This window comes from Myodes glareolus, chromosome 17, assembly GCF_982192425.1.
Source record: "Myodes glareolus chromosome 17, mMyoGla1.1, whole genome shotgun sequence".
Taxonomy (NCBI): domain Eukaryota; kingdom Metazoa; phylum Chordata; class Mammalia; order Rodentia; family Cricetidae; genus Myodes; species Myodes glareolus.
Genome location: NC_142042.1, coordinates 6,663,012 through 6,690,668, shown reverse-complemented (window position 1 = coordinate 6,690,668; position 27,657 = coordinate 6,663,012). Strand labels below are relative to the sequence as shown.

Here is a 27,657-nt window from a genome sequence, read left to right as displayed (position 1 = left end):
TGGTTTTGCCTTTTTTAATTCTAATGATAAGTTCTTTAAACTTTTAAAAGGACGGATAGCTCATTGCATAGCTTTTAAAATAAGAAAAAAGACCTTTTGATGTACAGGTAACTTTATTATGGTTTCATAATGTAAAATAAAATTGTTTTCCAAGAAATTGAATATAAATATAAAACAACCAAATAATAGAACATAAGTTATAATTATTTACAGACTTCTTTGTTGTTATTTAGAGATAGTCTCTCTATGTAGCCTTGGCTGTCCTGGAACTCACTATGTAGACCAGACCAGGCTGACCTTGAACTCAAAAGGCTAGAATTTTAAAATCACTTTTTCCTAAATCCTCTTAAGTCTTGAAATCTTCACCTGTGTGTGTGTGTGTGTTTTTTTTTTATTCAGTCAGGTCACAGCATAAACTTCAGTATGGTCATTATACATTTGAGACACACATGTTAAATATCACACTTGGAACACTGCATAAACATTTCTATCAAATTTGATTTAGTAGTTTAGAAAAAAATTCCTGCTTGTGTTTTTCTTTTCAGTGGTCCTCCTTTGTCAGTGTATCTTCTTCAGAAAGCCTGGCGTCCACAGCAGCTATGGACTACAGAGGACAATGGAGTAGTTCCACACTGTCCTCTCTGGCTAACTAGATGTAAAAACTCCATTCATCCATGCAGACAGTGTAGACTTTAAACATAATGGCTATAAATATGGAAAATACAAAGTATTTGCTTTCGGTTCGTACAGAAGGAATACATTTCCCTTCCCTGTCAACTACATTTTGACATTGTAGTAATGGTAACCTGATGTGCATTGGAAAAGGCATTCTTTGAATCAGCTATTTGGAAGATTTGGGGAAAGAGTATTAAATCAAGTTGCACCTCTGGTCTCCTTTGGCCCCTCCACAGAGATGTAGCAAGAGAGTTGGAGAGAGAGTTCCAAGGAGAGAAGGAAGCCTAGTAGTCATCCACTAAAAAAAAGAGAAGAAGAATGATATTTTCCCCATTTATTTCCTTAATAAAATAAAGGATTAAAAGCCAATTAATTCTTACTTTCAATGGTAAGAATGCAGGTACTTGCTGCAGAGCCTTTATTGTTGACTGCTTTACACATATATTCTCCTCCATCTTCTGGGAAAGTTTCTGGTAAATAGAGGCAGTAAGTTTCGCCTCTTTCAATGTACTGATAGTCTTCTCCATCCTGTAGCATCTCTCCTTCAAACCACCATGTGATTTCTGGCTTGGGCTCTCCTGTGACTTTAACAGTAAATCTGACTGGCTCACTGTCAACAACTGAGGTGTTTCTTAGAGGCTTCTTGAACCATGGAGCTCCTGATCTGGTTTGCTCCTCATCTTCAGTGGTGGAACCATTAATGATGCTCCCTTCTTCTACTTCCTCATCTTCTCTTCTCTGTATTAAAATAAGTGCATTTATCAAGTTGTCATTTATTTTTAGTAATAGAATTTTGGAGGTAAAGGAATGCTTGGGATATATGGCTCAATGTTGGAGCATTGGCTGGCATGCATGGTGCCTTGGGTTTCATTGACTGTACAATTTTGTAAAACCATTCCAATGGCTTGAAAGCTATTAAGACAATTTCTTAATTGCTTGTAAATGGGTTAAGAACTCCCTCTGATTATGTGGGTGCATACCTTCTGTAATGCTGCATCAATTTCTTTCTGTTCAAACTGCATTCGTAGTAACTTCTGTTCTTCAATTCTCCTTTGTTCTTCTTCTTCTCTGGCTTTAGCCATTTGTTCAAATCTGGCTTTCATATTCACTTTATGAGTAAACGGAGATTCACTCTTTTTTGCAGGCTTTACATCAACATCGTCATCCTTAAAAAGAATGAAAATTGCCAAATGAATGTATTAATGATTTGGTAATTTACAAGCACAAAGTATTTAATGCTTGATTTGCTTTTTGTGATACTGTAGCTATTTAGATTTTTAGGAAAAGTGAGAAAACTTTGTGCAAGTTTATTGCTTCCTCAAAACTACATTTAGAAAATGAGAGGTTGACTAACTGAAAGGAATGTTAAATTGCTAAACATCAATGTTCTCTTCTCTAGAACCTTTGGAAAACTAGACTGGTGTTATGGGAAAGAAACTTACTAAGAAAGTCATGTTTTAAATGGAATGAGTGTCAGTATTGGTACCAGGAAATTAAAGCAGCATGGTGTTCTCCTGGGATACAGCAGGACATTAGAAAATCAAGTCAGAGGCTGAGAGTGTAGCTCCATGGGCAGAATGTGGGTCTAGCATTCATGAGTCTTCAAAGTGACTCTTATCTCCATACCTGCATGTTGGTGGACTTCATGGAAGTGAGGTTTTTGCCCCCTTGCCATACTGAAGACACAAATTCAAGACACTAACCTTTTAATTGGTTAACCAAATAGGGGATGTAAAGTACTATGAGTGGATAATGGATTCTTTAATCGAAGGTTGTATGGGTGAATTCAACCTTCAAAGAAGTCTGGAATCTTCTGGAAGTTTGAAGACATAATTTGTAGTCCCCACCTTAAGACAAGATCTCTGTAGCTGGCCTTTAACTTCACCATGTTCAACATTAAAAGCCTAAGTTTGCCTCAGGATGAGAGAAGTGCCGCACCACTCCCTTACAAACATTGATAACTCAACAGGAGACATTTGGAGGTTGGAGGGGAAGTCTATCACTGGAAGTGTTTAAAGGCCCTTAATGACTTTTAATCCAAGGGATAGAAGAGGATTACACAATCTTTTGTGTCTTCAGATTGAGGACAACCTAATCTGGCACCTGTGCTAGAAGTAGTAAAGCATCAAACATACCAGTTTTATTTTTTACAGATTTTATAATGGCTATCTTTAACAGAACAACTGCTTGGTAGACTGGGGTTTTGTTTAAAACAAGGTCTGGAGCCCAGACTACCCTTGAACTAATCCTGTCTCTCCCAAGTGCAGTGATTCATCATACTCATCTTGAACTTTACCTATGATGTTTAAAGATTCTAATATTTTTTTGTTTTGTACCACAAGGCCAGGAAATACTAGTGTTCTCCAATTATCGCAAGACTATTATTTTACTAAGTCCCACTGTTAACCAATAATTTTACAACATACACATGCTTGCTAAGTTTAGAACCAGTGTCAGACTGTCTTTACCTTGCTTAACAGAATTTAATATCTCACCAGACTTGATAAGTGTAGCATCAGCTAGTTTCCCTGGTGGTGGTACCACAATAATAGTAAGGTCCATAGCAACCATCTAGAAGAGAACTTACCCCGTTTTGTTAAAAATTAGGTCTTGCCAAGCATAGTGGTGCATGTCCATAATCCCAGTGCTCAGGAAGTGGACACTGGAGGATCACCTAGCCTTTGGTTGTGGCTTTATGACTGATTTGCACTTCAGCTTGATGCTAGAATCCTTTGGTAGAACTATCTAAAATTTCTATCACAACATTTTTGCTGATTACAGTTCTTGTAAGGTGAAGTCCTTTCACAACTAGCCACAAAGTACTTTGACAACTTCATAACCTATTCAGTCATGCCATTATAAAGTTCTTGAATCCCTCAGATAAATTAGTACAATCTTTGTTGACTTCCACTGTCCCTCATTCTAGAATGTTCCTTTTACCACATTTTTTTTTATAGAGAATACTTTACAAAAAGTCTGAAAGTCATTTTTACAGGACAGTAAGAGAAAACATTTCTGGCAGAAAGCATTTCAGAAACAAAGGCAGGTATTGAGGATACAGCCTGCTTGGTTAAAGCATGGAGTCTGGAATGGTACAGAGAGACAAGATACATGGGGGGTAGGGAGCAGAGCATCAACACTTTCAAATGTTAAGGTTGAGCCATTTCTGGCTTGGATCACAAAGCAATGTGGAAGAATTTTTTACAGAAACCCCAAAGGTGGCCAGGTAGCATCAGGGGGCCAGGGAGAGCTGCCACTGTTACACCACGCTGAAATGCCTCAACCCCACAAACCTCGTAAACACACTATGTCCAATGTAGCTTCACAGCAACAGCTACCATCCAGCACAATAGATTGTTTTCAGTCATACCGCTGGCTCATTTGTGTGTCCCCAGACCAACTGTCACTTATCCTGTTTTGCTTACTTCTAAATTTGCCACTATTCCATTTTGCACTCTATCTATTCCTCCCTCCTGACCCTTTTGGACTCAGTGCTATATGATGAGCTAAATGGTCTTTTGCTATTCAGTTTTCAGATTGTCAGATATACCAATAACTGTAAATACTTATTTTAAGATTAAGGTTATAACAAATACAATAATAATGTACCTCGTGGAAGTTTTCTGCTTCTCGCTCCTTAATTTCAAGGTCAATTGCTCTCCTCTTTGCTCGTTCTTCTTCTATCTTTTTCTGTATTTCTTTTTCAGACAACTGTCCAATTTTTTCAAACTTGCTTTTTAGATTTTTAGCTTGAATAGAACCACTTCTTTTTAATTTGATTAATTCTTCATATTCTTTACTCAATCCAAAAGTTTCATTTTCTTCTTCCTCCTTCAAAAGAGTAAGATTTCTGTATGTTGATTATCAGCAAATTACAGTGGATCTTCCCATCTGCATGTGTATGTGAGGCAGGGGAGTATGTTCCAAGACAACCAAGCAGATTCCTGGAAGCCACAGGTCGAATGGAATCTTATATGTAGTGTTTTAAGAGTTTTATTTCTGGGTTTGGAGAGATGATTTAGAGGTTAAGAGCACTGACTAATCTTCCAGAGGATCTGGGTTCAGTACCTAGCACCCACGTGGAGGTTTACAATCTTTAACTCCAGCTCCAGGGGATCTGACACTCTCGTCAGGCCGGCTGGCACTGCTTGTAACATACATGCAGGCAAGAACACCAAAACACATCAACTAAGTTTTAAGTAAAAACATTTACTTACTAAAAAATTCCAGTTCCAGGATAGGCTCCAAAGCTACAGAGAAACCCCATCTCAAACAAACAAACAAACAAAAAACAACAAAAAAGAACAACTTCCAACCTTTCACATGAAGGAAGCCCTGTACAACTCCAACTTCTCTTTGACAGCTATCAGATGGACTCCGAGCACTTGGGAGACAGAGGCAGGAGAATCTCTAAGCTGGAGCTCACCCTGGTCTACACAGCTAGGTTTAGGACAGGCGAGGTTACACATAGACTGTCTCAAAGCAAAACAAAACAAAAACAAACTACTCTTTGGCATATTAAATTGCTAGTATCAACACTATTGTGCTTTGGACTAATAATTAAATACAATATTGATTACATATTTTTAGATCTTATTTTTATTCCATGTATAAGTGCTTTGCCTGTATGATGTTTATGTGTGCTACATGCATGCCCTGTGTAGGTCAGAATAGGGCATCAAATGCCCTTGAACTGGAGTTAATGGATGATTGTGAGCCACCATGTGGGTTCTGGGAATTGAATCTCAGTCCTTTGGAAGAACAGATTTACTGTCTTTTTGACATTGCATCAGGATACTGTTACCTACAAGGTTCACACAGGAAAAAGACAATTTAGTTACAACACATAACTAAAAAGACCTTAATATTTTAAGTGAGTTTTCAGTTTTGTGTCAGGCCACATTCCTAGCTACACTCTACCAGGTTGGACACACACACCCATATTAAGTATATATGTCATAAAACTATGTCAGATATCCTTATGTGATTAATAACACATAAAGATCACAATAGAGCAATATAAGGAATGCACTCAATTAGATCTCTAAGTGAATATTCTTCCACTTACCTCTCCCATTTCTTGTCTCAGTTGCTCAAATCCCTGTTTCTCCATTTCCAGTTTATGCCTCCGTTCCTCTTCTGTTCGTCGTCTTTCTTCTTCCATTTTTTGTTTTAATAATTCTTCAAAATTAATTTCCAGTTTTCCAGGCATCAGAGATTCTTGGGAAACTGTTTTATATATCTCTGGGGAATCATCATCTAATACCTATTTAAAATAAATATTTTTATCATTTTTTCCAGAATTGTGCATACTAAAAAGATAGTATTGTAGAAACTGATATTTCTTGATTAAAAGTGTTTTATGCTGATCTAAAAATGTAGAAATCACAAACTGTTTCACAACTCAAATCAATGAACAATGGGGTATTATCAAAAATGTAAGATTGGGGTATCTGTGGTGTAGAGGATGGTAACCATCTGTATCTAGTCTCTATTCAAATGAACAAAAATATTTATGCAATAATATATTTTAGTGACACTGAGAACATTTTAATTGGATTGAAGTGAATCTCCAAATCTGGTCAATGAATAGGACATTTCAGTTAAGTCGTAGTCTTGTCTTAATGAGTTTGTTATATCTGGATCATCATGAGCTTTTATCAGAAAAACAAAAAGCCTTAATTCAAAATTTTATTGTGAAGAAGTTTTGCTGCCAAGATGTTTTAAAGAAATAATAGTGGGGTTGGAGAGATGGCTCAGTGGTTAAGAGCATTGCCTGCTCTTCCAAAGGTCCTGAGTTCAATTCCCAGCAACCACATGGTGGCTCACAACCATCTGTAATGAGGTCTGGTTCCCTCTTCTGGCATGCAGGCATACACACAGAATATTGTATACATAATAAATAAATATTTTATTTTTTATTTTTTGTTTATTTATTATGTATACAGCATTCCTTCTATGGCCAGAAGAGGACACCAGACCTCATTACAGATGATTGTGAGCCACCATATGGTTGCTGGGAATTGAACTCAGGACCTTTGGAAGAGCAGGCAATGCTCTTAGCCTCTGAGCCATCGCTCCAGCCCCCCTAAATAAATATTTTAAAAAATAGTTACACTCTTAGAACTGCCAGTCCACTTACAGATATATATATTTAGCTAATCCTGTATAGAGTAGCTGAGGATAATTACCCTTGGTTTACATGTGAGGAACCTGAGGAAGTGACTGAAAAGTAGTCCAAAATCAACAGAAATGCCAGGTAACAAAGCCAGAAGTCAGGCTTCAGAATATTTCCAGTAAGGTTATAAATTATATGAAACCTGTGGGAAAGTGTTATGGTGAAACCTAGTGTTTGATACACTACAATAAATCTTTAGAAATGTGAATAATTAACAGACTGCTTTGCTTTTCATTATTTTGTAAATTTCTATGAGTAATTTGATTGTGACCTTGGGCAAGCCACTTACCTCTCTGAGCCTTCCCATGATGACTTTCTTATGGTTGTCACAGGATTAAACAAAGCTTGGAAATAGGTAGCGCTCTGTCTAACATCAGAGCCAGCTCCCAACAGTAAGGTTTGAAACTTTTTAAACTGTTCCTCTGTCTATTTATTGGGGGGGGGGGGGCACTTAGGTCTCAGAAAAAAAATTTTCTCTCTTATCATGCAAGTGTCTAGGATTGAGCTTAGATCACCAGGCTTAGAAGTATCTACTCAGCTGAGCTATCTTCCTGGTCCCCAAAAAGAGTTTCATCATACTATCACATCCTAAGGACAAGGAATCCCCAAACTGAACTAGAAACTTTGCTTGGAAGTTGTTATCAGATATATCTTACCATGACAAGTAATGTAATTCTGTTTTCCTGGAAGTGAATACTTGTATCTCTGATCTGAATCGTGGCCTGCCTGCAGAATGGACACGAAGTGAAACAATCCTCTCCTGGACTCACGGGCAAGGAATAGCAACAGTGGTGGTGAAGATGGGAGAGTAAGTCAGGGCGTTGAATAAATGGGAGTTTATAGCCAGTTGGGCATGAGTGAAAGGTTGAAGGCATGTATTCCAGGCTCCCGAGTTTCTGATTTGAGTGTACAAGAAAACTTGTGGATCAGATAGCCATGTTACAAACGCTAACATGGCATGGAAAGTTTACCTTTGTGACAAATTAGGTATCGTCATTTAAGAAAGAATGACAGGTATTTGGAAGAGTTAGATAATTGTGACTAAATGACTTTGGTCATCTAAATAGACTGAGTGGGATTAAAATGGCAAAAAAAATAGAGAGAGGGGCAGCAGAGAGAGGAATGGAAGGAGGGAAAATTCCGACTTTTCTTTTCTTGACTCAGATCTGGTCTAGAAAATGGATCTTTGAGAGAGGGAGATAGTGCCCAACCCTTTATGCCAGGTCTGACATTGGTAATCAGAACCCTTTCAACACGCCTAAGAAAATGCTGACAAGGGACTGGTGTTTAAAACCTATTTGCCATTTATATGCTTGCTACAGATTTCAGAGATGACAGGACATTCCTGAGTCTAATCATTTCATTTACACCCTCAAAAAACTGAATCCCTAGGCTAGGCTTGATAGCTCAGTCGATAAAGTCCTCATCTTTCAAGCTTGAAGACCTGAGTTCAGTCCCCAGAACACAAGTAAACTAGGTGCACACCTATACCCCCAGCACTGAGAAGGTGTAGACAGGAATCCTCAGACTGCTAGTCACTCCAGTCTTAAAAGAGGACAACATTCCTGAGGATGGCATCCAAGGTAGTTGTCTGGCTTTCCACAGCTTGCACAAGAGCACACACGATGCACACACATACTGTTGAGTTAACTTAGTCTTACCATGCTTCTCCTTGCTTCAGCAAATGCCTTCCTCTCTTCCTCTATTCTCCTCCGGGCCTCCTCCTCTGCTTTTCTTTTCTCACCTTCTCTCCTTTGCCTTTCTATTTCTTCAAAACTGAGCTTGAGTTTCCCAGGGCGGTACTCTGTAAAAACTTTTGCCATATCTTGGTTTTCATCCTCCTCCTCCTCATTTACCTAATAAAGGAACTATGCATTACTAAAAGTCGAGACTCACTGGGACAGGAATGCATTTCCAGGGAAAGGCATGTGCTTAGCAGCTTGACCGAGTATTTCCGTGCTCCCAGAATACTTAGCCCCAAATCTCTTACTTTTGATTTAGTTTTTATTTGTATTTTTGATTTTTGAGTCAGGGTCTCTCTAAATAGCCCTGGCTGCCCTGGACCTCACTATGCAAACCTGGCTGGCCTTGAAAACAGAGAGATCCACCTGCCTCTTGCAAGTACTGGGATTAAAAGCTACCATGCCTGGCCAAATCCTCTTCCTATATGATAAAATAATCAAATGTGGAGAAGTTACAAATAAAAATGTACTCAAGATGAAATAAAATTTCACAAGCTTTTGAATAAAGGTGACTACATAACAAATTTTAAAGGGCTAGCTGAGATAATTCTCATAAAATAAACTGTACTTAGCTCAGGTACATACACACGGAGACGCTGGAGAGCGTGACACTGTAATCCCAGTTCTCACAGAACTCTGTGAGTTCTAGGCCAGCCTGGTCTACACGGTGAGCTCGAGGACACAGAACTACAGGAAAACCCTGACTCAAAAAAATTAAAAAAAAAAAAAGAATTTTCTCTCTTTGAACTACAGTGATTTTCCTTATACTAATCAGATAAAAACCTGCCTGTATTATTTTATATAAAATTCATACCACAATTATTTGCTCATTTAAACATTAACTGAAATATTAATTTAAATATTAAGCTGATTATCAGTTATATTAAAATGCACGGGTATTATCTAAAAGTGAATAACATTTTATTTATTTGATTTTGAGGCAGAGTCTTACTTTCCAGACCAGGTTGGCCTGGAACTCACAGAGACCTGTCTGCCCCTGCCTCTCAAATCTGCAATTAAAGGTGCGCACTACCACACCTAGCCAAAAGTAATAATATTTTAAATCAATGTCTAGAAAATCTAAAATGGTGAGCTATAATCCTCAGAATTTAATAATGAAAGCTGATTAAGAAACTCATGATAACTTTGAAATTATAGCTATTTTTAAATTCTCAAAATGAGACTGGAATCCATGCTCCCTTCTCTTCTTATAGCAAAGAATTAGTGGGGATTAAGTCTCTGGCCTTGTGCATGCTAGACAAGTACACTATACCCGAGTACATCTCCCTACGTTGTCTAGGTTGGCCTTTAACTCGGACTGACTCAGTAGTCCAGGCTAGTCTTGGATGTGTGCTCTTCCTCATCCTCCCAAGCAGCTGGAACTAAAGACCTGTACTCCTCAAATGAAATTCATTATTTGACTTAAATATATCCTACAACCATACCATTATATCTATATATAGTAAATATACTGCTTAACTCACACACAAAGGGAAACCAGATGCATTGAATAATATCCATATATTAATAGAGTATATAGTATTAAGATAAAAACTTAAAGCATATTGAATAAAATACCCCAAAGTGAAAGCTCAAAGAAAATACAGATGAATTATATGTATGTATATTGTATATAAATATGTATATGGTTTCAAACCCATGCCTTTGGGGATTTGAATAGAGGCAGTGGTAAAGCGCTTGTTTAGCATGGACTAGGCCCTGGGTCCAGTCCATAGTGCTGGGAAAGCACAATGAAATGAGGCTTCCCCACCAGAGAGAGCCCACTTGGACCTGCAGTCAGTCTCATGCGAAGCTCCCTGATGGAAGGCAAAGCCAGCACAGATACACTTGCCATGTGCCTCCTTGCTTCCTCAAAGGCACGCCTCTCTTCTTCTAAGCGCCGTCTCGCTTCCTCCTCTGCTTGCTTCTTGCGATTTTCTTGTCTTTGCCGCTCCAGTTCCTCAAAAGTTAATTTCAGTTTTCCAGGAAAATGGGATCCTTTTTTGGCCTCAGTTTCATCATCCTATCAAAACAAACTTGTTACCCAAAGGACAATTGCTGTTAACTAAAACTTTGGATTTGTTCTTGTAAAAAGCTTACCATGACGAATGACAGACACTTAGCTTCCTTGAGAGATCGGCCCTCTTCTTCATATCTTATTCTTTTATCATCTTCATGATTAAGCCTCTCATTCCCTTGCTCTTTGTCCAGGTCCTCAGGATTCTGTATTTTTCCAGATGTCTTGTTCGATTTGGCAGGCACCACTGTTATAAGCAGTGAGTCATCTCCTTCCTATTTGTAAGAAAGACAATTAGCATCCATACTCTTAGTAAGAATGTAGGTGATAGGGTACTTCACCTCCATAAGTGGTGAATTACATTGCTGTCAAGGCTATGAAGGACAAAAAAAAAATTTACCCCTAAATACATCTTTCTCTGAACTCACTGTGCATGACTAACGAAGCTTACTGAGATCCATTGATGACGGTCTCAAGAAGCATTCTGCATTTTGGAAGATAGAATTAATATGCCCTACCCAATTAAGTAACAAGACTATAGTGCCATTGCCTGGTTTTAGACAATCTGTACATTAATTACACAAAACAATGTGCATGTGAGCATACTTGAAACCAATTTGATGGTGTATAGTTTGGCTTAAACATCCAACATAGTTTTCTTCATAATCTGCTCCTCCTTCCAAGTTTTTCAGTACTTAATATATATAATAAAGTAGTATTTAATGAGAAAAGCTATTGAGTATTCACCCAAGTGATATACTCACATAGTATAGATAAAGCTCTAAAGCATTTATCCTATTAAAGTTTAAAACAAATTCTGTTTGTTTGTTTTGTGACAGGTCTCTCTATGTAGGCCTGGCTGTCCTGGAACTTGCTACGTAGGCCAGACTGGCCTCTAACTCAGAGGTCTGCCTGTCTCTGCCTCCTGAGTGCTGGAATCAGCCATGCGCCACTACACCTAGCTAAAATGTATTCTCTTACAATTGATTTTTACTACAAATTTATCATTACATCTACTTTTTTCAAAAATAAAAATTATAAATTGTAATACATGCTCCTAAAATAAAATTTTTCCAATTTTGTAAACATAATTTTAGGCACACCATCAAATTGGTTGGTTGGATTTTAACCTTGCTAGTTGACTGGGTTATATTTTTAAGGTTATTGGACCATTCCTTCACGGTGATGCACACTACCCTCCACAATGGTGTGTGAAAGCCAGAACTCGAGCTCTTAGGGACTCTGAGGAAAGAAGACAGATGATGAAGAGGAAACTGCCCTTTTACAATGCCAGCTCCCAACAGCCAGCGAGGTTAGTTCAGGAAACGTGGTCTTGGCAGAGTGTCCCTAACAGCCTCCCAGGCCCTGTCTTTATGACCCACTGTGCAGGCAGAAGCATACTTTTCTTTAAACACATGACAATGTTTGAAAGAGCCCAGGCATGCTCTTGCCTTCACAGAACATTCTTGACTTCTGTCATTGTGTGATTTATAATCAAGAGTGAAATAAAAGCCTCTGCATGGCCTTCTTGGATTACAAGATAACTTGTGAATCAGATAATTTTCAGTGAATGTTTCATTAAAGGAAACGTCTGTTACCTCTGATGCGGATTCGGTTCCCGTATTGTTTATGTCCTCAATCTATTGAATGAGAATTTCATATCGTTACATTACATTGAATTTTCTGCTTGGTGATTTCAAACATACAACTGAAAAGTAATTTAGCTGCATCTTCTGGTAAAATTTCAACGTTTGACTGTGAGTTTATGAGGAACAATTTTTAATTTAGTAGCAATCTAAACTGAGACACAAAGAAACGCCCCCATCCTCTGCCCCTGCAGTAGCAGCAGGAACATCTGTCACAAGCAGTCAGATGACTGTGACCCTATTTCTTATCATGATATATCTGGCAAAAATGTAAGCGACACAATAATAAAGTATGGTAGAAATATCAGCAAGATTAGAAGGGAGGCTAATGCTGGTACTTAGGATGTTTTCTCATATTTCAGCCACAATGAACGGGGAAAAGGCCATCGCCTAAAGTTGGAGCACATTTCTCTGAAGAAATATCACGAGGTTAGCTTGACGAGCTGGACCTTAGCAAACTGCTGAGAGAAAGGAAATAGATGACTTTAACAATGCGGTGTTTGAACTCTCAGACAAAGGAAACATAAACATCAGACAAGTCTCAAGTGTCATAAAACCCAGGCAGGGGTCTACAGAGTGAGTTCCAGGACAGTCAGGACCATACAGATAAACATAAACACCAGACAAGTCTCAAGTGTCATAAAGCCCAGGCAGGAATCTACAGAGCGAGTTCCAGGACAGTCAGGACCACACAGATAAACTATCTTGAAAAACAAACAAACAAAAAACAAAAAAAAGAACTGTCTTAGAGCAAAAATTTAGCCAGGATGATCTCTGTGAGTTCGAAGTCAGCTTCATCTATGTATTAAGTTCCAGGCCAGCCAGGACTACTAGGGAAACCAGATCTCAAAAAACAAAACAAAACAAAACAAAACAAAACAAAAAAAACTTAAAGTACCTTACATTTTAATAACGAATAGTTTTATCAGAATAATTTTATACTACAAAATTTAATTCTTGAGAATAATTTGTTTTATTACAGAACTACTCATTAAACTGACTTGCTATATAAATGGAACAGGTTTTTTTTCAATGATGTATCATACACAATAAAATTTTAATGGTTCTCTAATAAAATAATTATAAAATGAGTTGTTTTCCAATGAGCAATCAAATTAATTCCTCAATAAAATGATTGACAAAAAGTGAGAAGTCAGACACTGAGAATACAGGAAAGAGAAACAATTCATGAACCCCAATTCTATTCCTAGAGCTCTCCTGGTCTGCTGCTAAAGTGGACAGAGACTTACAGGGCTTCTACATCTTGTTTGCTTAGAGTTCTGCTGTCAGTGTCTTCTTTATCTTTGCTCACTTAAAACCATTATTGAGCAACAAAAGAGAGAACCATGTAGTTCTTCATGAAAAATGGTGAATTTTTTTTTTCAGGGCTATGTTACTAGTATAGTTAAGAGGAATAAATGTTCAGAATTCAGTTAAGTATTGACTTTCAAGGTTAACAAAGAACTGTTTCTTAACTTCTTTTTCTTCTTTTTTTTTTTCTTCATAGGAAGCAAATTCGTTTCATCCCCAGATTTCTTTCCTTGCCTCTTTTCAAGATCCTATTTCCCACCAATATCTGTCCCTAAATGGTGGACTTTAATTTTGTCCGTCAGGCTACCTTCAGAGTTAACTAGATAATACACCCTCAGGGTTTTCCCACACATTTTTTTAAAAAGATTTATTTATTTATTATGTACACAGTATTCAGTCTCCATTTATGCCTGCAGGCCAGAAGAGGGCACCAGATCTCACTACAGATGGTTGTGAGCCACCATGTGGTTGCTGGGAATTGAACTCAGGACCTTTGGAAGAGCAGTCAGTGCTCTTAACCTCTGAGCCATCTCTCCAGCCCCTTTCCCACACATCACACATTTTTTTATTTTAGTATCTAATACACAGGTATATTCCTTTTTAATTCTTTGTGAGGTGCTGCAATCTTAGAAGTGGTAAGATCTTGGTGATGGCTTTAGCCATTCCTGGCTCAGGAGCTCCTCTTGTATACTGGTTTGTACAAAAAAGCTATAAACAAATAATACTATACTGCACTGCATTGAGTCATAGTAAATTTGAGTGGAAAATGTACTTATGTTTTAAAATTAAACTTTACTCATTTATAAGAAGACGTTACTGTAATTACATTGCTGTTGTAACCTTAATTTAATAGGGCTAAAGCATCATTAGCCAGGGCTCTGTGGCGCCCTCCGCACAGCACGTGTTTGGTGTAAAGACACTATTTTTTTCATGATCATATTTATTTCAATTTACCTTTTGAGCATCCAGTCTTTACTATAGTCAAGCTCACTCATAAGTTTTTTTTTTGTTTTTTGAGAAACAACTGCCTAGTAGTCCATTCTTGGGTTTAAAATGGGTCAATAACCCTAGAATATTACAGTGCTTTGAAAGTATAGAAGAAAGAAAGAAGACTAATTCTACGTACAGACACAGTATATTGTGCAAGAAGCCACCCTTTATAGACTCCAGTCTTACTCATTTACTTTATAGTTTTAATATAATTATATTCCTAAAGCATATATCTACATACTTATATATTTGTAGTAATTATGTATGGTGATAATTAATTCAATAGTTCTCATAATTCTATTTCTTTATAAAGTTTCAATATGAAATAGAAGCTCATCTTTCAGATATGGGTACCATAAAGTATAGGAAAATTCCCATTGCTCTTAACATTTAATCTGGCACATATTACCATTCGCCACCAAATAAATAGTTGTTTGTGTTAAAGAAGAGCTTATTTGCAAAACTGAAGTTAATGGATTCTTAGGAATGCAAGTATATAATAATACTTTATTTTCATTATTACTTTTCTCTCTAGACAAGTGGCAGAAGCTGAAAAGAGCAGAGCATATGAATTTAAGGCCCTTAGAATATTGCTTTAAGGGGCTGGAGAGGCAGCTCAGTAGTTAAGGGCTGCTCTGCTCTTGTGGACAATATGGGTTTGGTTCCTAGCACATACATGATAATGGCTCAGAACTGTCTATAACTTCAGGTCTGGGGGATCCGATGCCCTCTTCTGACCTCTGCAGGAACTGCATGCACAAGGTGTACAGACATACATGCAAGTAAAACACTCTTACATGTAGAATAAACAATCTTTTATAAAATGTTTATAAATAATCTTATAAAAATCTGTTTTATAAATGATAGAAATTTTAAATATTGCTATTAAAAGGCCATATTGTGCTCTGTGATTATGAATAGTTTATGTGTGAAAATGTCTTATATCATTGTAAAATTCTCAAAGATATCAAGAAAAGTTAGGACGATAGTCAGTTTAAGGAATGTCGAAACAGTTGGTAAGATCGTTTCTAACAAAAGTCGAAAAAAAAAAAAAAACCAGGCACATTCTGCACATACTGCTGGGCATCCCATACTGAATCGTTTCTCTTAAGATAATGTTTTTAGGCTAGCCACTTCTAATAAGCTTATATTAAATATTTTAATTAGGCAGCATCCCGATTAATTCTCATTTGTTCTGTTAGGTCCAGAAACAAACAGCAATGTAGCATTCAGCATCTACCTGCTCAGCTCTTTTTGCTAATTCACGCTGTATCTTCCTCTTTTCCAGCAGATCCTGTTCAAGTCTGCGCTTCCTTTCCTCTTCCGTTCTCTTCCTTTGCTCTTCCTGTCTGTGTCTTTCCATTTCATCAAATTTACCTTTAACCGTCCCTAAGAATACACAAAAATATTGTCTATTTTGCCATGTTACTTTCTTTTGCAAGCCTTTTTACATTTATCCCTCAAAATTCTTACCTGTTAACTTTGGGACATAAGCCTTTTCTACTTTAGCAGAAATCTCTTCCTCATCATCAGAAGCAAACATTCCTTTAATCTAGGTGATTAAATAAATTAACATGAACACATGGCCAACAAGAGACTAGCTTATATTAGAGTAGCCCCACCCCAGCTGCAGGAAAACCCACTAGGATATTCAAGGGATCACTGAAACCGCAGATAATTCTGAGACTTGTGCATGCTGTTTTTTCTTGTAGGAAAATTATATATTCAAATAAGGAAAATAATTTTTCATAGGTCTTATAGTTGTGATGAACTTTAACTTTTACATTAGGTACAGTAAGAAAATAAGAACAAATAATCATAAAAGAAAATAATTATAAAAACATATTGCAATAAAATTTATTTAAAGCTTTTGTTTACTTTTCTGGAAACTTTAGTTTACTATTTTAAACCATGGTTAACTGCAGGCAATGAAAGCAGCGGAGAGAAGCAATAGAGAAGGGGGGAAGATGTACACAGTGCAGACTGCAGAGAGGGAAGGATGTACACAGTGCAGACTGCAGAGAGGGGAGGAGGGGGAATCACACAGTGCAGACTGCAGAGAGGGGAGGAGGGGGATCACAGTGCAGACTACAGAGTGGGGATGAGGGGGATCACAATGGAGACTGCAGAGAGGGGAGGAGGGGGTCACAGTGGAGACTGCAGAGAGGGGGGAGGATGTACACAGTGCAGACTGCAGAGAGGGGAGGAGGGGGATCACACAGTGCAGACTGCAGGGAGGGGAGGAGGGGGTCACAGTGGAGACTGCAGAGAGGGGGGAGGATGTACACAGTGCAGACTGCAGAGAGGGGAGGAGGGGGATCACACAGTGCAGACTGCAGGGAGGGGAGGAGGGGGTCACAGTGGAGATTGCAGAGAGGGGGGAGGATGTACACAGTGCAGACTGCAGAGAGGGGAGGAGGGGGTCACAGTGCAGACTGCAAAGAGGGGAGAATGGGGTCACAGTGCAGACTGCAGAGAGGGGAGGAGGGGGTCACAGTGGAGACTGCAGAGAGGGGAGGAGGAGGGTCACAGTGGAGACTGCAGGGAGGGAAGGAGGGGGATCACACAGTGCAGACTGCAGAGAGGGGAGGAGGGGGTCACAGTGGAGACTGCAGAGAGGAGGAGGGGGATCACACAGTGCAGACTGCAGAGAGGGGAGGAGGGGGATCACACAGTGCAGACTGCAGAGAGGGGAGGAGGAGGGGGATCACAGTGCAGACTGCAGAGAGGGGAGGAGGAGGGGGGTCACAGTGCAGACTGCAGAGAGGGGAGGAGGAGGGTCACAGTGCAGACTGCAGGGAGGGGAGGAAGGGGATCACACAGTGGAGACTGCAGAGAGGAGGAGGGGGATCACACAGTGCAGACTGCAGGGAGTGGAGGAGGGGGATCACACAGTGCAGACTGCAGAGAGGGGAGGAGGGGGATCACAGTGCAGACTACATAGAGGGGATAAGGGGGATCGCAGTAGAGACTGCAGAGAGGGGAGGAGGGGGTCACAGTGCAGACTGCAGAGAGGGGAGGAGGGGGTCACAGTGCAGACTGCAGAGAGGGGAGGAGGGGGTCACAGTGGAGACTGCAGGGAGGAAAGGAGGGGGTCACAGTGGAGACTGCAGGGAGGGAAGGAGGGGGTCACAGTGGAGACTGCAGAGAGAGGAGGAGGGGGATCACACAGTGCAGACTGCAGAGAGGGGAGGAGGGGGATCACACAGTGCAGACTGCAGAGGGGAGGAGGGGGATCACACAGTGCAGACTGCAGAGAGGGGAGGAGGAGGGGGATCACAGTGCAGACTGCAGAGAGGGGAGGAGGAGGGGGTCACAGTGCAGACTGCAGGGAGGGGAGGAGGAGGGTCACAGTGCAGACTGCAGGGAGGGGAGGAAGGGGATCACACAGTGCAGACTGCAGAGAGGGGAGAAGGGGGATCACACAGTGAAGACTGCAGAAAGGGGAGGAGGGGATCACACAGTGCAGACTGCAGAGAGGGGAGGAGGAGGGTCACAGTGCAGACTGCAGGGAGAGGAGGAGGGGGATCACACAGTGCAGACTGCAGAGAGGGGAGGAGGAGGGTCACAGTGCAGACTGCAGGGAAGGGAGGAGGAGGGGATCACACAGTGCAGACTGCAGAGAGGGGAGGAGGGGGATCAAACAGTTTAAATTAGATTACAAATATAGGCATTTTTGTTTTAATTTATATAAAATGTTAGTGTCAATAATGCATTAAAATGAAAATTAACGTTTTCAAGAGAATAAAATAAAATCAGATGACCTCCTGCTTTCTCCTGCTCCATTCTCTCTCTCTAATATATTGTTCTTGTCTTCTTTGCTTTTCGTCTCTAGATCGCCTTTGATTTCTCTCTTCCCTGGCCTTCTGCATGGCTTCAAACTTATCCTTTACATCACCCTTGCCAAGTTTTGGCACATAGGATTTGGGGACAGGTTTAGATGAAGAAAGCAGAATCTTCGTTAGAAGAAAATAAAGAGAAGGAAGTTTAAAAAGAAGAAATTAGGCAAGGATAAGAATAAGACACATCAAAATACTTATCAAAACAAATAGAAACAAGTTTCAAACGTTTATTTGGATCTCCACAGTCTGATTAGATGGTCTCTAAAACTTTAATTTCCTTAAGTTACACTAACCATGAGAGCAAAAATTTTGTTAAATCACCACTTCTTCAGAAATGAAACCCCAATTAAAGGTAGCATTCTACTGAGGCTTGAGGCCAGTACAATATAAAAATCAAATAATGAACTCTAATAAAAAAACTGCTTGTATTCTATTTTCCCACCCTATTCTTAAAGATTTGGATTGCGGATTGTCATCACTCCCTTACAAATTAACAAGATCAATCACAGTAAAGGATATGAATTTGAGAAGAAAGAGTAAGTTTGGACTTTCAAGGAAAAGCCCATATTACAAAAAGCATTATTGCTGTTATATTAGATAGGCTAGGCAGCTGAAGGCCAGTCTGTCCCCCAAAAGGTGAGTCAGCTTCGTGCTGTGCTGCCCACGTGTAACTTCCTAAAAGCGCATGTGCAGGGTGGCCACACCCACTGAGAAGAACAGGCTGGGAAAGGGAAACCCTAAAGGAAATCCGACAGGAGGCTAGAGCAATCAATGGTTTCCCTCATCGGAAACTAAGACTGTAGACTCTTCTCATCTTTCTCAGAAGTTAGTTTCTGAAAAAGGTTAAAAAAATTGAGTGTCAGAATGCTAAATTCTCCTAACGACAGGGACAAGCGGCTTGCCGATCTGTGGCCGATCTGTGGCCGATCTGTGGCTGATCCGGCTCACGCTTATCCCCTGCGTGTCACTGTCACGGGTCCAGTCCAGTTTCCTAGCTTGTCACTTCCAAGTGTCGGCATCTGGGGCCTCTCAGTTCTCAGTGGCTTTCAGCCAGAGGCTGAAAGGGGGAAAGTTAAGAGCACTTCACTGTTGCTAGAAGATGCTGAGCCCTCTTTTCAGAGTGAATTATCACTGCCAACGGTCCCAGCCTCAGTAAAACCACATTGAAGGAGTCAATTTCTAAGACCAATGTATTTAAAATTCTACCTAGGATCCTAGCTCTTCACCGCCGTCCAGAAGTTTGGTATGCATGTTCCCCAGAACCCAGATTAAAGTACTGAACCAAAACTGTGGACAGAACCGTCTCTCATTGTACATCCTAAAGTTACCAATTACAAACACCTAAGTATGACCCTTCCCACAATCCTCCAGTCAGATGCATTGCTCATCTCTTCCTACCTTTCCAAGTCTCTTCCTGCCTCCCCACTCCTATGCATGCACACACACACACACACACACACACACACACACACACACACACGAGAGCTTTTGAGATTTACTTACCTCCGCCTTTTGCGAAACGTCATTCATGTTTGCTCTATGTGGTTTGGGGCTGAAGCTTTATATATTTTTGTATCTGTAAAATAATAATAACATTTCTGGGTGTTGTAGCAAACACACACTTTTCTTTTTAATTTTTTATTTTTATTTTATGTGCTTTTGTGTTTTGCCTGTATGTGTGTCTGTGTGAGGGTATCAGATTTTGGAGTTACAAATAGTTGTGAGCTGCCATGTGGGTACTGGGAATTGAACCCAGGTCTCTGAAAGAGCAGTTAGTGCTCTTAACTGCTCAGCCATCTCTCCAGCACTAGCACCTTTAATCCCAGTATGTGGGAAGCAGAGACAGGCAGATCTCTTGGAGTTTAAGGCCAGCGTGGTCTACATAAAGAGCTCCAGGTCAGCCAACGTTACAAAATGAGACTTTGTCTCAAACAAATAAAAAAGAAGTTAATATTGTTCAAGAATTATAATAACCTTCCCTTTGATATACTGTATATTTTATCAATATACATTTCTAAACAAACAATTTATATACTTATATAGAAATATATAAATGATAAATTTTCCTTCAGAAGTTCAAATAAGTAATTAGTTGTGATAATCTTCAGCTCCTTTAAGATTTGTGGTACATAAAAGGGTCTTCTACATATAGCCCTGGCTGTGCTGGAACTCACTCTGTAGACCAGACTGGTCTTGAACTCATGGAGATTCCACCTGCCTCTGCCTCCAGAGTGCTAAGATTAGAGGTTGTGCCACCATACCCAGTACAAATATAAGGGTTTTGAAGAAAACAAACACAAATATGTTAGGGAAAGCTTTCCTAAGTTAAGAAGGATGGAAACAAGGTATGCGCTGTGCACTAAGGGATGGAAACAAACCACGTGACACATGTGCTGTGTACTAAGTGATGGAAACAAGTCATGTGACATTTGTGCTGTAATGAGTAGCTCCCATTTTCATTTATAATTTTAAAGCTGATGAATACGACAGAACCAAGAAAAGAGGAAATTAGCTAATGTGGAGTCTCATGAGGACTCAGTGGGTAAAGGCCACTTGAGTTATAGTCCTGGACCCCACCCACATAGGTGGAAAGAGTCTTGACACCAGAAAGTTGTCCTCTGACCGATGCCCATACACTGCAGCATGCCCCACTCCCACTAATAATGATGGGGTTTTCATTTTATCAAAACAAAATGATTTTTAAAAGCTAGATAAAATAGATAAACATGGGTGCTGGAGAGATGGCTCAGCACTTAACATCACTGTCTGATCCTGCAAAGGACCTGGGTTTAGTTCCCAGCACCCACAGAAGCTGCCTTGAACCATCTGTAACACCTCTTCTGTTTTCTGCAGACACCAGGCATGTACATGGTGCACAGACATACATGCAGGCAAGACGTTCATACACGTGAAATCAAATCTTAAAACTAATAAACATGTTAATTCAGAAATGTTTGCTGAGCGTCTGTCTACAGTCTGTTAGGGTCAGTCAATTATACAATGACAAAGAGAATAAACTATCTGTTCTTACAGACCACAAAGTCTACACAGGATACCCAGAGCCATAAAACATCTAAGGCTCCCATAAAAAGTTCTCATTCACTTATTTGCATACAGATGTGGGCATGTGCCTCAGGACACATCTTTGAGGAATCAGCTCACTCCTCCTACCAGGCAGATCTCAGGCACAGAGCTCAGGACTCCAGGCAGTGAGCATCTTCATCTGCTGAGTCAGCGCTCCAGCCAGTGTCTGCTCCGAGATCAGAAAATGCACTAATAATATAAAGACATCAAAGTGCAGCCTGCATGAAGGAGGGGTTTGAACATCTGGGGCTCAGGGCTCAATCAAGTAAAGCCCTGTTTTTAAAGATGCTGGATAAGTTTTATTTATAGAAATTTATCTGCAGATATGGTGATAAAATATATACTTACTAGTTCACTCAAATAAAATTACAAACACTATCACCATAAAACATCATGAAAGTAACTATGTCCCAAAATAAAGATAACATGGAGAGCAATATTGTTTGATTTTTTAAAAAATATTTATTTTTATTTCATGTGCATATGTCTGTATGAGGGTGTCAGATCCCCTGGAACTGGAACTACAGGCAGTTGTGAGCTGCCATGTGGGTGCTGGGTATTGAACCCGGGTCCTACTGGAAGAGCTGCCAGGTGCTCTTAACCACTGAGCCACCTCCCCAGCAACTGCAATATTGTTTTATAGTCTTGGAAACTCAAAATCTGTCCTAACAAGAGAGAAACACATCCACTTCCACATGTGAAGCACTATGGGATGCTGTCTTGACTGAAGTCCATAAGGAGAACAGACAGAAAATGGTGATGTTGCTGACCCTATGGTCCAGGGTTCTGAGAACACCTTTTGAGAATCACTGAACAGAGCCTCAAATCAAGTCAGTTCCACTCCAGGAAGTAAAAACTGAGACTGAGATCTTCTCAGTGTACTTAGAATGATAAATGAAAATTGGTTGAAATTCCTTTCTATGCCCAGTAACTGAACAACAAAGGATTTTATATATCTAGGAGCACATGAATTTTCTGACCTGTTAGTGACTTTAGTGTCCGAATAGGCAGATGCAATGCCGCTGGCTTCCACATGGGGGCAGCAGCAGCATGACCATGCCACCCTATGAAGTTCTAAATGTAATGCCAGGCAGGCCCATTAGAACTACCAAGAAGAGGAGCTGGAGAAAATGGTTCAGCTGCTCTTCCAGAGGACGCAGGTTCAATTCCCAGGGTCATATGGCAGATCACAATGTCTGTAACTCCAGTTCCTGGGAGAGGACACCCCCTTCTGGCCTTTGCTGGCATTTTCACTTACACAGATATATTCTCACACACTAATAATAAAATACGTCTTCAAAGAGCTAGTCAGGACACTAGCTGGGACAGTTTTTATATATCTTTCTTCGTGTCTGTACATATTTGTACGTTTGAATTCAGCCTTGTGTGTACCACAGCATGCATGTGGGTGTCAGAGGACAGCCTCAGGGGCAGCCCTCACTCTCTACCTTGATGAGACGGGCTCTCTCATTGGCTGTGGCAGGTGCCCTACTACCTGGCTGGGAGCGCCAAGGGCTGACTTGTTTCCCCTCCTTCCCACCTCCCTGGAGGAAGGCAGGAACATTGACGTGAGACCACGGCTCTACGTGGGTTCTGGGGATTTAAACACAGCCTTACCGACTGACCCATTTACCCAGCTCCAGACCATTGTTCCTTAGACTGTGTGACATCAGGGCGCCACATATACACCCTCCACCCCTGAGCCTCACCCCTACCCCACCTATAAGAACTTTTATTCTAGACTCTCCAGACCTGTGTGTGACCAACCTCTGCTTTCTCCGTTTTATTTCCCTTCACATCTTAGACATGCACCCACAGCATTTCAAGAGCAGCAAATAACGCACAAAATGAGTTTGAAATCCTGGCTGTCCATCAGGTGCTGTGAAGACCTCGCTAATAATCTCAGGAGAGCAAAACTGCCAGACAGTGGCAGCCACACACTGCTTGTCTTGGGCCCCCACCTCCCTTTGATGCAGGACTGCAGGGGTTTGCTAAGTCAGCCAGGCTGGCCTCTGACTTATTTCCTTATTTATTTATTTGTTATTCTAGAGGCCTGGTCTCACTCTGTAGCACTGGTTGGCCTGAACTCACTTTGTAGATTAGGCCCGGCCTGGCTAACTTTCAATTCGCCTTCATTCTCCCAGTGCGGACAGGGTCACAAGTGTCTACTGTCAGGCATGGCTTTGTCTCAACTTTTTAAGGAAGTTTTAAATGAGAAACTTAACAAGAAATACTATATATGCACAGAAAAACATTAAAACCTAACTCTTTGAAAGAAACAATGAAACTATTTTGAACTTCACAAAATTTAAGCCTAAATGTTTATCATTTTTAACTTGTACCAAAAAAAACCCATACATTTAGCCAGCCATGGGTAGTGCAAGTCGGTAATTGCAGTACTTGGGAAGCCAAGGCAGATGATGGTTATGAGCTTCAGGCTAGCCTTGGCTACACAGCAGGACCCTGGCTCAAATATATAAAGAAAGAAACCGATATATAACCATATCATAGTGATGTGAAAATTACAAAGAGGAGAGCCAGCGCGCACCTTGCTCAGCACTCAGAAGCCTGAGGCAGGAACCGCAAGTTCAAAGTCAGTTAGGGTGCTATAGCTAAGACCCTATCTTGACAGAAAAACAAGTATAAGTAAAATGAACGCACACTATAATCCTGTCATACGCTTCATCACAGCTCAAGGGGGGGAACCAGACCTCACCATCCTGCTGCCCTGCTGTGCCATGAGCACTGGGCAGAAAGAGCGCAGGCAGCAGAGATGGCTCAGTGGTTAAGAGCACTGACTGCTCTTCAAGGGTCCCTGAGTTCAATTCCCAGCAACCACATGGTGGCTCACAGACATCTATAATGGAGACCTGGAGCCCCCTTCTGGCATGTGGGCACACGTGGAAGAAATGATATACACATAATAAATAAATAAATCTTTGAAAAAAAAAAAGAGTGCAGGCAGGAACAGATCTGACTGAGCTCACACTTCCAGGTCACTGTCACTAAGGAAAATCGGAGCAGGAGCTCAAGCAGGCCAGGGAGGATTGAGAAGGAGCGTGGCTGCAGCCTCCTCCCAGACGCTCTCCCTTGCCCACAGGAGTGTCTTGCACGGACCAGAGCACCTGGGTCTTCATCAGTTAACACAATCTCGCACAGACGGGCCACAGACCAACGTGAGAAACCTCAGCTGAAACTCTTCCCCGGTGAGCCTGGACCATCGGGTTGACAGCTGACCTGAGTTAGGGAATGTTGTAAAACGGTAAGGCGTCCAACCCTGCAAAAGAACTAAGTTGCAGCCTACTCTGACAATTCTTCTGCAATAACTAGTTTTAACCTTCTGCCTTTCTGTGGTTGCGATACTTTTCAAAGTGTATTTACACTCTGGAGCCCTGGTAATTAAATCTGATGTGCTCCTCAATGCTGTGTCAGTGTTAGTCACACCGCTCAGGACACAGGACAGGGGGGCCAAGGTGGTAGAGGTAACAGGAATCAGCCTAAACAAGGGCGCCTCGAGATGATCACCTACCTAGGAAAACAGAACACAGAGTGGGGTGGGCTTATACCCAACAAGACAGCAACATCAGAAACCTGGCATAGTAAACCGCCTTCAGGAGACTCAGGGGTTGTTGCTGGGCTTCCTTCCCCTATCGAAAATAGGAAGACAGCCTTCAGGGTTTAGATGGGAAGATGTGGAATTCTGGCTGAGAAGTCAGTGGGGCAGTGGGGTAGAATAATAAGTTATTTCTTTTCCTGGACGAGTTAGTTTCCTCCGGTTACGGTGAGAAACCACTCTGGTTGAAAACGACTCAGGGATGGAAGGGTTAATTAGCTTACCTGTCCAGGTCACCAGCCCCCCAGGGCAGGAACAACTGAGGGCTTCTACCCTGCTTTCCCACACAGTCCAGGGCCGCCAGGATGGCGGGCCTAGGGATGGTGCTGCCAACCACTGAGGGGCCTCCTGCGGCAGTAGTCAGGTGGTTACCCACAGACACTCCCACAGGCTCACCTGATCTGGGCTCTCGTGCCAAGTTAGCCAAGCTGAGGCGATGAGCAAGCTTGAGAGGCCACGACAAACACTGCTGAACATATGAACATGAAATGGGGCAAGGACTGGAGGCCAAGAAAGGGCTTCTTTACCGGGATCTTTTCCCCGCTCTCTACATTCCACAGTTAAAGTCATTTGATTTGTTTCAGCTATCAGTTCATGGCCATCTCCTGTTCTGGGAGACAGCCTAACACGGTTGTCCCTGAGTGTTAACTTCCTCTCCCCGCTTCTTAACAGTACCTAAGAGGATTTTTTTTTTCTTTTTGAGGCAATGTCTCTCTATCCTGGAACTTTATAGAGCAGGCTGGCCTTAAACCCACCTGCCTCTGCCTCTTGCCTCTTGAATGCTGGGATTGGAGACCTGTACCACCACACCCAGCTTTCCTCATGGTTGTAAACCGTGTGTGTGTGTGTGTGTGTATGTGTGTGTGTGTGTAGGAAGCACACTGACTAGGCAGTAGCAGGTACAGCCCAGGGATGTGCAAGGCACTGATTTCCATCCCCAGGAGAGCACCATTACCAAAAGGGACACCACCAGGAGCTGTTGAGAGGCAGCCAGAGATCCTGCTGCTCTTACAGAGAGTATCGGTTCCAGGGGTTTGGAGGCCCTCTCCTGGCCTCCGTGGGTACTGCATCCACACGGTACACACACACACACACACACACACACACACACACGGAGTCAATACACTCATAAAGCATAAAAAGGACGCTATCATAAAATAAGCCACACTACACCGTGGATATTTAAATTTAAAAAGCAGCAATTTCAAATGTATGTACTATGTAATTAATAAAACCAGAAGACCAGGAAAGAAACTGCACAAGTCATGTGGACCAGAGTGGTCCAGGGAGAGCAGAAGCATGCAGCTGTCAGTAGGCAGCAAGTCCTTGTCCTCCGAGTTACAAAGGAAACCAAGGAGCTTCGTGTGCGGCTGCATAATGAAAAGACGCCAAGAGACGTCTATAAACGCACGTGGATGTGTGCCACGTCCCTCTCTTTCACAGTCACCCCATCCGTTCTCCTAGACAGCTTTAACTGATATCATTTTAAACAACAGAGCTTCTCCCCACAAACAGAGCCGATCATTTCGGGCACTTCTTTCTAAGCAAACGAACCCCCCAGTTAATCTCTCCCAAATGTAGGCACGCAGCTGCCATGCAGGTCACAAATGAAGCCCTAACCTAAATGCTTCAAGTGAAGTTTCAGGACAAAGCACTGTTCAAAACCTAGATAATGCATTCCTTGGCTGATGCTAAATATAGTCTTCTCAAGATGACATACATTTTGACAATGATCAGCCTTACATGTCAAAAGCCCTAAAATAGCACAGATCCCGTTTTAAGGAAAGCAGAAAAAAAATCGCTCCTCACTCAGCATCACTGCAAATCTATTAAATCTATTAAAACCAGATTGCATCACAAGCTGCTAAATGGAAAACTAGATTTAAAATAATTTTGTTGCAGTTTTCTCATTGTTCTAAGTCAACTGTTGCAGGTAAAATTCAAAACTGCACTCACTTTTCTTAATGATTCCTCAGAAGCATCAGGCAAGGGACAAAATACTGAGCTGGGCCTGAGGGTACAGGCTTGTGAGTCCAACTGCTGTGCAGGCTGAGACGGGAAGCGTTCCAGCCTGTACTACAGAGTGAGTCCAAGGCTAGCTTGGACAGCCTTGTAAGATCCTGTCTAAAACAACCCAGTGGCAAGAGAGCTTGCCTAGCAGGACCCAACATCAAATAGTCCGTTATACGACAGCCCACCCCCAACAAAACAAAAGACTTCCCTTAGTTCATTACCCACTTTCCCATGCAAACACTCGAAATGGAAAAAAAAAAATTCAGAGATAGTTTGAATTTTCTTACAGCAGCAGTTTAACCTATAAAAGAATAATATTGGGAAAAAAAACTTATATAGTTCGCTCAATTTCATATGACCAAGCCGATCTGGAAACGTGAGTTCGTTTCATGGAGACATACTGCTGCTGATGCTTGCGCAACGGGCTCCTGTTGTATAAACTCATTAACAAAATTTGACTGATGAATGACACTCCAGTCACTTTGCTCAGAGAGCGGGTCAGCGGCTTCTTTTCTCTGCTTGCCTGTCTTTTTCCAAGGGCAGTCA

At 41.1% G+C, this 27,657-nt stretch overlaps 1 protein-coding gene across 6 annotated transcripts in view; it reads right to left on the bottom strand.

The window, feature by feature from the left end:
* Positions 1-94: 94 nt before the first annotated feature.
* The window catches only part of Nexn (nexilin F-actin binding protein), a 28,358-nt gene continuing 795 nt past the window's right edge, over positions 95-27,657 (bottom strand). Inside the window, exons 1-14 of one of the 6 annotated variants that reach the window (XM_085677539.2) lie at positions 25,323-25,345; positions 19,905-19,977; positions 18,324-18,515; positions 16,033-16,111; positions 15,800-15,948; positions 12,211-12,252; positions 10,696-10,887; positions 10,448-10,618; positions 8,515-8,709; positions 5,744-5,941; positions 4,285-4,506; positions 1,656-1,841; positions 1,056-1,413; positions 95-973 (exon numbers count right to left, since the gene is read on the bottom strand). In XM_085677539.2, coding sequence (XP_085533665.2) covers positions 960-973; positions 1,056-1,413; positions 1,656-1,841; positions 4,285-4,506; positions 5,744-5,941; positions 8,515-8,709; positions 10,448-10,618; positions 10,696-10,887; positions 12,211-12,252; positions 15,800-15,948; positions 16,033-16,111; positions 18,324-18,515; positions 19,905-19,931 — 2,025 coding nt within the window. In that variant the 5' untranslated portion in view covers positions 19,932-19,977; positions 25,323-25,345 and the 3' untranslated portion in view covers positions 95-959. Of the gene's footprint in view, positions 1,414-1,655; positions 1,842-4,284; positions 4,507-5,743; positions 5,942-8,514; positions 8,710-10,447; positions 10,619-10,695; positions 10,888-12,210; positions 12,253-15,799; positions 15,949-16,032; positions 16,112-18,323; positions 18,516-19,904; positions 19,978-25,322; positions 25,346-27,657 lie in introns of those variants that run through there. The other 5 variants (XM_085677538.2, XM_085677540.2, XM_085677541.2 and 2 more) reach the window with 5 other exon arrangements.